The sequence below is a fragment of the Drosophila pseudoobscura genome, chromosome 4, assembly GCF_009870125.1.
Source record: "Drosophila pseudoobscura strain MV-25-SWS-2005 chromosome 4, UCI_Dpse_MV25, whole genome shotgun sequence".
Lineage (NCBI taxonomy): Eukaryota > Metazoa > Arthropoda > Insecta > Diptera > Drosophilidae > Drosophila > Drosophila pseudoobscura.
This window is the reverse complement of record NC_046681.1, coordinates 11,904,254-11,916,187: the sequence shown is the minus strand read 5'-3', so window position 1 is coordinate 11,916,187 and position 11,934 is coordinate 11,904,254. Positions and strand designations below refer to the sequence as shown.

The following is an 11,934-nucleotide window of genomic DNA, read 5'->3' as shown; positions in this document are numbered from 1 at the left end:
TTAATTGCACGCTACAGCTCAGCCCAAGTGTCTCTCAATTAAAAGTGTCTGCTTGGCTCAGAACGACATCCTGCCTCTGCCGTGGTCCTGCCACACACTCCCATCGCAATCTTGGCGTGTTGGCTGTGGGGGGGGAGGAAAATGATGTCAGGCCGTAATATACGCGAAACGAAACGAACCCCCGTGGAACGGTTGAAGATCCCCCTTGACGATGGCCATCCCCGTCCCGAGACCTCAGTCGGAATCGCATAAAGTTGTTAATTATTCAGAGAGAAGGTAGCGGAAGCGTGTGTCCTGCAAGATAAGCAGTCCAACGCCATTGCCAGAAACATCAAATAAGCAACATTTATTTTTAGATACAATTTAGGCAAATCCCTGGAAATAAAAACAAACTCCAATTTCTCTATGGGTGAAAACAAAAATTTGATAAAAAACGATGGGGAGACGGTGCCACATCAGCAACCCTTGAGCTTAAGCGAGGAGCTACGACGCGAGAACTTTGGGCTGCAACATCATGCCCCCGAAGACTTTCTACGATCCCAAGTTGGAAGACCGTATATCTCTCCGCTATGGGGTATATAATTCAACATTTTTCGTTGCAGTGGCAGTCGGGTTTGACCTCTAGATGGTTTCTTGGCTATCGCTGGCTTCTGGGCATCTTTTTTGGCACGGGCGTCATCAGCTGTTTGGCCAAATATCATCACAATGGTCGATGGTTCATCTATTTGACCGATTGGGGTTTCCTATTGTGTGGCATTACCAGTGTGAGTGGCGCCATATTGGTGACAATCCACCATTGGAATCCACAGCGAATGGGTGAGAGATGTACATATATTCTTCGACTTGATATTCCTTATGCCTTTCAATATGTCCGCTCTTTCAGTCAGAAATAACTGGCAAATCAAAGCCTATTGGGTCTGCTATTGGATCAATTTAATATTCGCAAATGTGATAGCTCTGGTCTATTGGACCTGCATATATCCACAGGATCGTGATCCCAGCAATCCTGCATACTTCACTGATCTCTATAACATCTGGACACATGCCCTGCCACCGATTTTCTTCTCAGTGGACCACCTTATAGTGGCCCAACCAACGCGTCTCCTGCACTTCGTGTATCCTTTGGCCTTCGGGTGGTTATATACAGGATTTACTTTCATCTATTATGTGATGGGTGGATTGGATTTGTGAGAAGACATGTCCAATAATGTGGTCCTATATAATACCATGTCCTGTGTTTCTCTACAGAAAGGGCCGTCGCTATATCTATAACGTTTTGAACTACAGTAAGCCCAGGGAAGCCCTGTTTACCATTGGCGCTATTAGTGCCTTGTCGGTGGTCGTGTCTACCCTACACTATGGAGTCTATCGAATGAGGACCTTTCTGGCCCGCAAGCTGGGGAAACTTCAGTGATCCTTGTCGTTGTTGTTCCCCCTTTCATAATTGCATTAAAGCGAAGCGTGCCAAAACTTTAAAAACACTCCGCACAGAATCCCCTAGAGAGAGACAGAGAGAGAGAGAAGTACAAAAACAAAAACACAACAAAAAATAGATATGAAAACAAATTTTGCTTATTTGTCCTCTGATATGTGTCGCTCTTGGTCTTGTTTTTTGTTGTTTACGCCGCTCGCACGTGTCTGGAAAATTAAAAGCTAAGCTTCTCTGCAGCCAGCTTAAACTTTAGCTACCCCCTCCCCATGATGCTCCTTCATGTATCTGTATCTGTATCTGTATCTGTATCCGTCCATCTATCCATCTGTGTATGTTGTATCTGGCTTCAGTTTTATATGCAAAGCTCCACCACAAATTGTTTTGATAAAGTTTCATTCTCATTTCGTTGTGTTCGGGGTTTCGGGTTGTTCCCCCGGTCATCTTTTAATATGTAATTTGTTTTCTCTTTTCATCATACCCTTTTAAAGGGGGGTATCTCTATATTATAAGTGAGAAAATATGGCAATATGTACAAATAAAAAGAAAATAAAACTAATAATATTTGGTTGAAAAAATGTCCTTTTTGGTTATCGTTTACAAGTCGGAAAGTCCCGGATAATCGAAGAACGTTTTCATATTTAGAATATGTAGAAATTTGTTGTTCCAAAGATAGTTTTGTGATTTTGCAAGAGCATCTATCGCCTCGACTGCCGAATATATTCCCAAATATTTGTTATTTCTGGCCATCAGCAGAGTTTCTCTACTCCAAGGTGTGCCCTAAGAAATGAACAAATTAAAGTTTTTCAAGTCATTTCATCATATGCAAAAGTGGCTAACATTTTCAGATTCAAATAAAATAAATTCCATAACATTTTCAGTTTCCAACATTTAACATCTCGAATCTCGGTGGCTCGACAAATGTTCCCCTTTTTTTTCGCCTGCAATTACAGTTGCGTATAATGTTTGGTTGGGGGCTAGGGAAAGGGGACAACAACGGTGTGTTGACGCATTGCTGGATTTTTTTCACCTGTTCACCCACTTCAAGCATCAAGCATGAACCATGGTGGAGCACACCCTGAAACCACCCCCACACTGCATTAACTTCTGCTTCGATAAATAAACAAGTTGAGCTACTTAAGATTTAAGTTGTTGTTGCAGTTGTTCCCCGTGCCACAAGCCCCAATCCTCGTTCCCCTTCCCCATGCCACTCCCCTATCCCATTGTTGTTGTTGCAAGTTTTGCTGCACACAAAATTTATAGTGGATACTTTTTTTTCTGCAAACTACAGTGAAGATTGTCTTTGGAGAAAACAGCCCTGCCATGTTTCAGGTGTCCGTTGATGGGCAGCTTTCACTGTATATTAACCCCTTGATTCCGTTACGAAATTGCATATTACGTATACGCTACGTATGCGCATTTCAAGCATGAAACTCTCTTCTGCACAATGCACAACAGCAACGTCGCTGCCACACTGCCACCGCGTACTGCCTCAGCCGATGCCACACTGCCCCTCCCTCTGCCCTGCGTGTGCGTTGGATAATAATAAACATATAAATGTTTATGTTAAATTAAATTGAATGCAAAAAAGCGGAAATGTAACAAAAATGGTGCAAAAAAAAAAAAAGAAATGGTTTGCGCCTTGTTGGGGAACGGGGAAACGCTTCAGTTGTTGCACGACAACAGAGAATTTAAGAAGGCTCCGCTCACTTCACTCCATATCCCATGCCAGTTTGGGGCGTCTGTTGTCAGGCAAAGTGCAGCCATAAATACGTTAACGTTCGATATTTTTGCGAGCGTTTGCCAGCTGCAGCTGTAGAGAATCCCCGAACGGGCTAAGTGGCTGCTGCCACACCCTCCTATTGACATGCCACTAAGCAAAGACACTTTATGGGTGGCCCAAAGCCCTATCTATGTATTTTTTGGTTGCTGGGATAGTTTCGATAGTTACTTACTTCTTTCTTGTGGCAGTAAAAAATTTACTAAATTGAAATCACTTAAGTAACTTGATGATGGCCCAGGCAAAGTCTCTGATATTGTTGCCTCCTTTTCACGTCATCAACAGGAGGCCACCGGCCTGCCTCTATAATGCCATTTGGTCTTGGCTTTTTGTGTTGAGTGTAGTCTCTGCAAGGAGGGAATTTATACATTATTGTTAGGTGAAAAACTTAATTTTAAATAGCTACCCAGTATAGTATACCCAGTAATTGTGGAGAATGGCGGGAAAACCTTTAGGCAGAACATAAGATAGGCCATAAGATATCCAACAGATGCCCCTGCAGATCCAGTCGCAGGTGGACCCTGGGGCAGCGACCAGCAGCGTCGTATCGAAGCTGAGCTACGAGAACGATCGTCGTGAAGTATGTGCCAATGTCCTCGAGCAGCCCAGTAGATCCTCGCTCGCTACTTACGATCTTAGTACGAGTAGCACTGGAATTTGTAAAATGGGGATGGCGACCTTGAATATACCCCGAAAATCATAAAAATTATGACAAACGCCTAGGCGACCCATTATCAAATAATATCAAATAGATTAAAAAGGTTTTGGTGGTCATATGTATAAGAAACGAGGGGGAACGTTGTGAGTTGCTGCGGACACCGCAACTCTACATTTACACCTGATACTAAGTCAGTATGGCTCGCCTCCGGAAGACGCCGCTAATATTAAGCGACACGACAAAGAGTGCGTGCGAAGATATGGTCACTATCTATGATTCTGCCTTCTTAGTTTTCTCGAATCTGCAATATTGTGAATGCAACAGATTTTCGTCCTTTGTGTGGGCGTTAGGGGGTGGGGCGGAATTCTGAGATATACGTTTTATAGTGGTTACTCTAGCCTTAATAGTCTCTGAGATTTGAGGTTGCCCCAGATTTTCGTCCTTTGCGGGGGCGGAAGGGGGTGTTGCGAAATTTGGACACGAAACGGTCAAGGTCCGATATCACAGGAGTGTGGATACCAAATTTGGTTGCTCTAGCTCTTATGGATTCTGAGATCCTTGAACTCATATTTTGCAATTGGCAAAAAAGACCATGAAACCTGTGAAACTCGAGAAGATATAGTCATCCTCTACGATGCTGCGTTTTTCTCGTATCAGTTTTCTCGTATCTTTAAAATTGTGGATACCACAAATTTTCGTCCTTTGTGGGGGCGGAAGTGGGCGGGTCGAAGCTTTGAAATATTTTTGTAGCAGTGACATATCACAGAAGTCAGGATCCAAAACATCGTTGCTCTAGCTCTTATAGTCTTTGAGCACTAGGCGCTAATAGGGACGGACAGACGGACGGACGGACGGACAGACGGACAGACAGACATGGCTCAATCGACTCGGCTATTGATGCTGATCAAGAATATATATACTTTATGGGGTCGGAAACGATTCCTTCTGGACGTTACACACATCCACTTTTACCACAAATCTAATATAAAAAGGAAGCAACATCATTTTTTTCTACCGTTTTTACTTTTGTGATGACAAGATTACCGATGATTAGGAACGGGACTGTGCCACATTTTGCTTTCAGGAAATGGGAAAAATTTCAGTGCTACTTTTTGTACATGGCTGTCAGAGAATGCATAAAATGTTTAGAACCAGTAGGTACAGTTCCGAAACGAATGTAGCGAACGGGTCGCTGTTCGAATGTGAAGTTAAGTGTCGCGTTTCCATGAAGACTTTCCGATCCCACACAATTCCAGTGAGTCTGGTCGCAAGAAACATGCACTTCGAAACTGATGCTATATGAGCCATATTGGAAAATAACTTCAATAAAGTTGATTGCGAAAAGGTTTCTCAGCTCGAAGACTGTACGATCTTGCTCATCCTGGAAACGGCGCGCAAGATGTTTCCCTGATGCCACATCCTCCCCCGGCAACACGACGACACGGTAGGGCAGATTCTCTCCGGTATCCACTTGACCAATGGCGTCGAGTATCTGTCCCAACTCGTATATGCCAGAGGGGCGTACCTCTTTCACCAGCTGTTGGGCAGTCAAAAGCGGGAGACGTACGAGCGCAGCCACCGTCTTGAAGTCCTCGCTCGGATGGTTGTCCCTCCATTTGCATACAGCTCGAAAGATATCAATTTCGAGAGCCGCCAACTTGTCCCGTCGCAGGAGTTCCTCAAGTGATTCCTTGGACAGTTGTGCGAAGGAATCATGTTTTAATATATCGGAGCAATTGTAGTCGATGAAATCTAGGCATTCTTCAGCCCGTTGGTTGAGATTGTTGCGGCGTGCGACATCCAGGATCGTGCACACATTACTGACAGAAAGATTCTGCTGCAGGTATTTTCCTATTCCCGTCTCGACGGCCTGCAACCCGTAAAGATGGGCCAAATCGAGCACATCGATAATGGTGTCAACGTCCAGTGTGGACAGAGTCATCTTCCCCGAGTAGAGATATCCCAGGATTAACTTGAAGGCTTCAAGCGGCACCTCCAGCGGAACTTCCCGTTGGTTCGACTCGGCCAAACCGCCGTAGAGCAAAGCGCGGAAGTACTCACAACGCATCGCCAGAATGTTGCGATGGCCCGGCAGCCGCTGATTCTCCACCAGGAACTCCACGTCCGAGTAGGGCTCGTTCATGCAGAGGCTGGCCATGTCCGCGACGAGGCTGCCGCTGTAGTCGATAATGTATTCATTAGTGGAATTCGGGGACGACGAGGTATCTTTATTCGCCTGGCTGCTCATTTTCGTCGCTAGATTTCTGTGTGTGGAATGGATAGAGGCTGTCTAGATTTCAATGCTTTCTGTTTCGAAAACTCACTTTTTTTGTTTCCTCAAATAACCTGTAACAATTGCAATTAAATGTTATTCGGTGCTCCGCAGATTTAGTACTGCTTACATGACCGATTAGTCAGATCGAACAACTAAAAAATGATCGGTGCGGAAACGAGCGCGCTGATAAGATAAGATTGGAGATCCCACCACTATCTACTATCGATAGGGTACGAGTAGACCTCTCGTGTACACTATGCTTATAGCATTGTTTGATCAATCAAGCATTTCTGCCCGAGATAGTTCAACTCCGGCGATCGTGTGCGCCGCGCACCCAGATCGAAATTTTGAAAGTGATTTTAGATCAGCTGCGCTTTTAGGCCCCTTAGGCAGACTTAAGAGTTATACAAGATCTTCTAGTATACTTTTTCACAACTTAAAAAATATACATTCACAAAACTATTTACAATGGTGGCTCTCTCAATACGTACAGATCTCCGGCTAACCAAAAATATTCTGCTTGATGGCGGGCCAAACGCCTTGACCCCGCTTCGGGGTCAATTCGTTGTCAATCTCTTTGTGATACTGCTCCCGCAGCAGGGGATCGAGGGGACCCCAGTTTTTCGTTGGAGTGAAAGCGCCAGTGATCTTCTCACCCAAAGTTCTGCCCGGATCCCGGACAATGGCCACAATCATCCACACGGGCAACTGGAGAATGCCAAAGGCAGTGATGGTCCAACCGATGCCTGGGAAAACAAAGGGCGACCATTGATCAGTGATCCATCAAGTGAAAGGTGTTTCGAGGGAACACTTACTGTACGCCCAGCCTGGGTAGATTTTGTCGTTGTAGGTCAGGGGCTCATAGGTGGCATAGAAGTAGATCAGGATTACAGTCATAATCAATGGGGTGAAGATGCTCCAGCAGAGTCGCCAATAGAGACCCACTTTGCGGCCCAGCATGAACTCAATGTCCTTGCAAAGCCGATCAGTGCCATAGATCCAGCCAATGGTGTAGAGCTCTGCAATGCCCAGGTCCAAGGCAATAATTATTGGTGACCTCCCTCCCAACAGTACTCTTGTCCGTTAATTTAAGTTAAATATAAATTGTATAGTGTATATTATAGAGCAAATAAATAAGTATATGAATATAAAAAAAAACAGCCGCTGGACCAAGAATTTGCTGATTCTGCTCTCTTATCAGAGTCTCGGAGCGAGAACAATATCTTTTGTATTTCAACAGTCAGTGCGTTCGGCATCGTTTCATTGAATCCCACTGTGTTTTTGTAGGTCTATAAATTTTGCCGGGCAGATCAACCTCCGTAATAAGCCTTTAAATAAACTACAGAGAAACGGATGAAAGCTATTACCACGTAATTTGTGAAATTCTAATTGATTTAAACAAAATAAATATTCATTAAACTATCTCATTTCTATCGATGTTTGGCGTGTTAAATATACATACATATATATATCGATAGCACGATAGCGACTAGTGTTGGGTAAACATTGCTCATTTTGGTGAACATGTTCACTTGTTCTTTTTTAGTAAGTGAGTCAACTCACTCATATTGCTCACTTGCTCTCTTAGATTGCTCAGTAACTCAGTTGCTCACTTGCTCAGTTGCTCACTTGCTCAGTTGCTGACTTGCTCTCTCAGTTGTTCACTATTCATGCACAGATGGTTCCGAATTTCACTATACTTTCGAATTAGCGACATAGTGAATTTTTCAAAAGAGTAAACAGCTTTGCCGGTTATACAAAAAGTGTGAAGTAAACGCAAATATGAGCAAAGCTGCCAGATCGCAAAATGCCCTTTGAGGAGCAAAACTGAGCCAAAAGTGAGTAGAGAACAAGTGAGTAAAAATTAACAAGTGAACAACAAAGAACAACTTGGAAGGAACATGTTCAGTTGCTCACTTAAGTGAACAACTCTTTTTTGTTCACTCACTCATGGGCAACACAACACTATTATCGACTCAATCGATAAATTCAAGAGTTACTCGAAGCAAAACACCGACTGCCGCTATGCCGACTTGTGAAGTCAAAGAAAGGGAAACCTGAAAGCCTGCATAAATAGAAGCAGCAGAAACTGACACAAAAATTGCCAAACGCCACAAAAAGAGGAACAAAACAATCTGTGCGCATACATTTTTCAAGAAATTTAAATAAAGTGAGTTTATGGAACACAAAGAATACACGTTTAGACATCATTTTTCCATTCCACACAGAAAGATCCAGCGACGAAAATGAGCAGCCAGAAAAATCAAGGGACCACTGTAGAAAACATCGACGAGATCGACAGCTTCGTCGCGGACATGGCCAGCCTCTGCATGAACGAGCCCCACTCGGACGTGGAGTTCCTGGTGGAGGATCAGCGGCTGCCGGGCCACCGTCTCGTTCTGGCGACGCGCTCTTGCGGACCGTTTCCAGGATGATCAAGATCGTACAGTCTTCGAGCTGAGAAACCTTTTCGCAATCAACTTTATTGAAGTTATTTTCCAATATATCTCATATAACATCACGTTCGAAGTGCATGTTTCTTGCGACCAGACTCACTGGAATTGTGTGGGATCGAAAAGTCATCATAGAAACACGACACATTACTTAACATTCGAAGAGCGACCCGTTCGCTACATTCGTATCGGAACTGTACCTACTGCTAATGTACAGTCTTTGAAAGCCATGTACGAAAATTAGCACTGTGACTTTGTGCATCAGCAGCGACCTCTAAGTGGGGAAGGTTACGTCCTTTAATAATAGTGAAAGGTAGTCGTATCCATCTCTACTCTACAGGAAATATAGACCATAGTAGCCGTATACTTATATATACTTATATATACTTATACTTATATATACTTATACTCATACATATATGAATAAAATGCACAGCATTCAAATTTAAAAGACAATCAACCAGTTAATGGAAACCAAGTGAAGGGAGTACAAGAAGAGCTGCAACTACAGTGAACTATTAGAGCAATAACACTGTGAAAAAATGCTATAAGAACAACGATTGCCTGTTTGCTTAGCCTTGTCCCTGCATATTCACTGTGGTGCAGCCTGTCAGCTCGGCTGCCGAGGACATACATAGATACAATCTTTAATGGTAGATACATATGTATGGCGAGGGGATCCGAATGGAATCCAGTGTGTAAAACGTATTCAAATATAATTAAACATTATCTTTACAAAAACAAACAATTGGATAATGGTATATTTTCTGGGGGAAATTTTCAGATACTGTTCTTGATTCATTACCCCTTCAATGAACACCAGATTTCATGCTTATTTTTGTCGAAATGCAGCCCAAAATCATAACGGTACCCCCGCCGTGTTTCACTGTTGGTCTTGAGTGATTTTTATGCAGCTCAGGATTTGGTTTCCGGGAAACCATAGTCTTGGATTTGCTTTCGTCTAAGGATATTACATCATCACACCAGCTGTGGTCCTTTTGGAGTACTCCTGGCCAACTGTTTTCCTTATCTTTCGGTTGTGCTCAGAGAGCAAAGGCTTTTTCTTTGCGACTCGGCCGTTGTGCCCATGTTTTTATACCCGATACTCAAAATGAGTAAGTATTCGGGTATATTAGATTTGTGGTGAAAATGTATTTTTTGTATCCAGACTTCTGTGATATGTCACATATGATATTCGATATGTTGTTCGATATTTCGCCCCATCCCCTTCCGCCCCCACAAAAGACGAAAATCTGAAGATACGAGAAAACTAAAAACGCACAATCATAGAGAATGACCGTATCTATGAGATTGCCCAATCCGAATCAGATCGGATTATTATTATAGCCAAAAGTAAGAAATCAATTTGCAGTGGCTACGCAGCGCCCGTCGACACCTTCTGACTGATGTAGAGTTGCGGTCGCCGCAGCAACTCACAACGTTCCCCCTCGTTTTTAGTTAGCGGTAGGCACATATATATGTACATATGTACATACTCTTTCTCTTTATTCCCCATCTAGTTTCATTTCGCGAATTCCCTGTGGTATTCTGTATTACGTATATTCAAAATGATGGACTTAAGTAGCCGTTAAATTGAAGTGGGTACGAAAAAAAAAACATAGCAAAACGCACACCCAACCCCACAGAGAAATGTGGAAAGGGTGGGGAGGGGGGTGAGGAAAGATAAATGTTTACTTATGGAACGGCGTGTGCGTGTGCGTGTGTGTATCTGGGTGTGTGTGGGTGTGTGGTTTAAATTTAATACGCCATTCAATCAATTTCTGAACCACAACCCAGGACCCGCACCAGGTCCCAGCCCCATCCTTCTCCCTATGGCGCTGTCCTTCCTTTCCTTTCAATATTGTCGTTTGCATTTTGCAAGGAGAGTATTGGGCGGCGGAAAGTGGGCGCGTCATTATCCTTTCACGCAAAACAAAACGCTGCTGCGTGCCAGGACCTCATTCTCGCACTCTAGGCTCCTATAGGGGGGAGTGGACTGGCTCTGGGCTCCTCAAGTCCTGGCTCTTGATGCCCGATTTCGACTCCTGGCATTCTCGACTGCTGACTGCTGCCTGCTGTCCCCGTTGCGAGTCCTTTGTCTGGGCATTTATTTATTTATTTATTTATTGTCATGCCTGTTTATTGTTTTGTCTTTGATTGGCTTCGGCTTCGGCTTCGGTCGCCCCATTCCTCCATTATCATTGAAAGATTTATACATATACTCGTGCTTTAACTGAAGAAAGTTGATTAGCTTTGTGGTGCCACGGGTGCGATTTAAAGTCACTTCTAGAGTATACGTATGTTGCTCTCTAGGTAATTAATGGAAATATCTTCTCAAAAATATGATTAATTCTAGCCAAATATTTAAGACACTTTCTCCATGAGCGTGAGCGCCTTACCTTAGTTCCCTCTTCTCAAAAGAAAGTGTATTTCCGCTAATTCCACATAATATTCCGACTTTCTGCTGTCTCATGTCCGCTTGTCCCTTTTTTTTTGTGCTTATTCTCGAAATTCTTTCCCCTCTGTTGGTGTGTGTGTGTTTCGTATTACTCCTTTGGAATCCTTATTATTGGCGCATAGATTTATGGCTTTATGCTCAAATGATTGTTTGCTCTCTCAGACCCTCATAATACGCGCTACGAATGAGGATGAGAAAAAGCCCTGCCATCAAATAGAAAATGCAAAAGTGATAATCAAGTTATAAATTTCAATTGAAACTCATAAATTTCTGCATGCGAATGTGGGAAAATATATGGTATTCTGGAGTAGCATTGTCCCCCTATTCCATCATGTAATTATCTGTGCGGATTTCTCAGTATTTCCCTGCCTGGAATTTATTGAGAATTTACATGCAGATATAAATACATATTATACCTGAATATGCACATATATGTACATACATATGTATGAGTAATGTATGCATTTTTCTGAATATGGCACAAATATGTATTTATTGCCGGAAATCACATATTTCCGGCGGCAGGCTTTCGGGGCAGGCGACGTGCCATTAATGAGCAGCACAATTAAATTTCACTCTCAAAATGACACAAAAAGGTTAAAAAGTACTGTCTAATTGGTGGGTCGCCTAGGCGAATGACCTGGAAAATAGTTGGGAATTTTAGTTGTAAACCAAAATTTGAAATTAAGTATATTTTGAGTGGAATTTGTGAAAATGAAGTCTCTTCTTTGTTACTTCTAAATACTTATATTTATTAAGAGTAGATATCTGATGTATCTAATCTAAGATCTAATCAGGAGATATTCTAATAAACATATTCTCTGAATATATTGGAACTAGCCCCCTACGGGGTCCGAAAACTCAACTCAAAACTGTTTCAC

General features: G+C 42.9%; 3 protein-coding genes across 4 annotated transcripts; 1 reads left to right on the top strand and 2 right to left on the bottom strand.

Annotated features, from left to right (window-relative positions):
* The first annotated feature begins 335 nt into the window (after window positions 1–335).
* LOC4817824 (protein rolling stone) lies at window positions 336–1,699 on the top strand. Of its 2 annotated transcripts, none has more exons than XM_015179948.2 (4): window positions 336–543; window positions 603–825; window positions 884–1,187; window positions 1,249–1,699. In XM_015179948.2, the coding sequence occupies exons 1-4, from the start codon at window positions 406–408 to the stop codon at window positions 1,412–1,414; spliced, it is 831 nt and encodes a 276-aa protein (XP_015035434.2). In that variant the 5' UTR covers window positions 336–405; the 3' UTR covers window positions 1,415–1,699. The 2 variants fall into 2 exon arrangements, with proteins under 2 accessions (XP_015035434.2, XP_001357369.3); XM_001357333.4 differs by having other exon boundaries at window positions 339–543; window positions 603–816; window positions 1,249–1,571.
* Window positions 1,700–4,851: 3,152 nt separating this feature from the next.
* LOC117184223 (BTB/POZ domain-containing protein 9-like) lies at window positions 4,852–6,305 on the bottom strand. The gene is made up of 2 exons (XM_033380827.1): window positions 6,192–6,305; window positions 4,852–6,131 (listed from the first exon to the last, which is right to left on the bottom strand). The coding sequence occupies exon 2, from the start codon at window positions 6,113–6,115 to the stop codon at window positions 4,973–4,975; it is 1,143 nt and encodes a 380-aa protein (XP_033236718.1). The 5' UTR covers window positions 6,116–6,131; window positions 6,192–6,305; the 3' UTR covers window positions 4,852–4,972.
* Window positions 6,306–6,530: 225 nt separating this feature from the next.
* LOC6903797 (sodium-dependent nutrient amino acid transporter 1-like) lies at window positions 6,531–7,180 on the bottom strand. The gene is made up of 2 exons (XM_002136643.3): window positions 6,958–7,180; window positions 6,531–6,888 (listed from the first exon to the last, which is right to left on the bottom strand). Exons 1-2 carry the CDS (start codon window positions 7,100–7,102, stop codon window positions 6,644–6,646), a joined length of 390 nt encoding a protein of 129 aa, XP_002136679.1. The 5' UTR covers window positions 7,103–7,180; the 3' UTR covers window positions 6,531–6,643.
* Window positions 7,181–11,934: the final 4,754 nt, after the last annotated feature.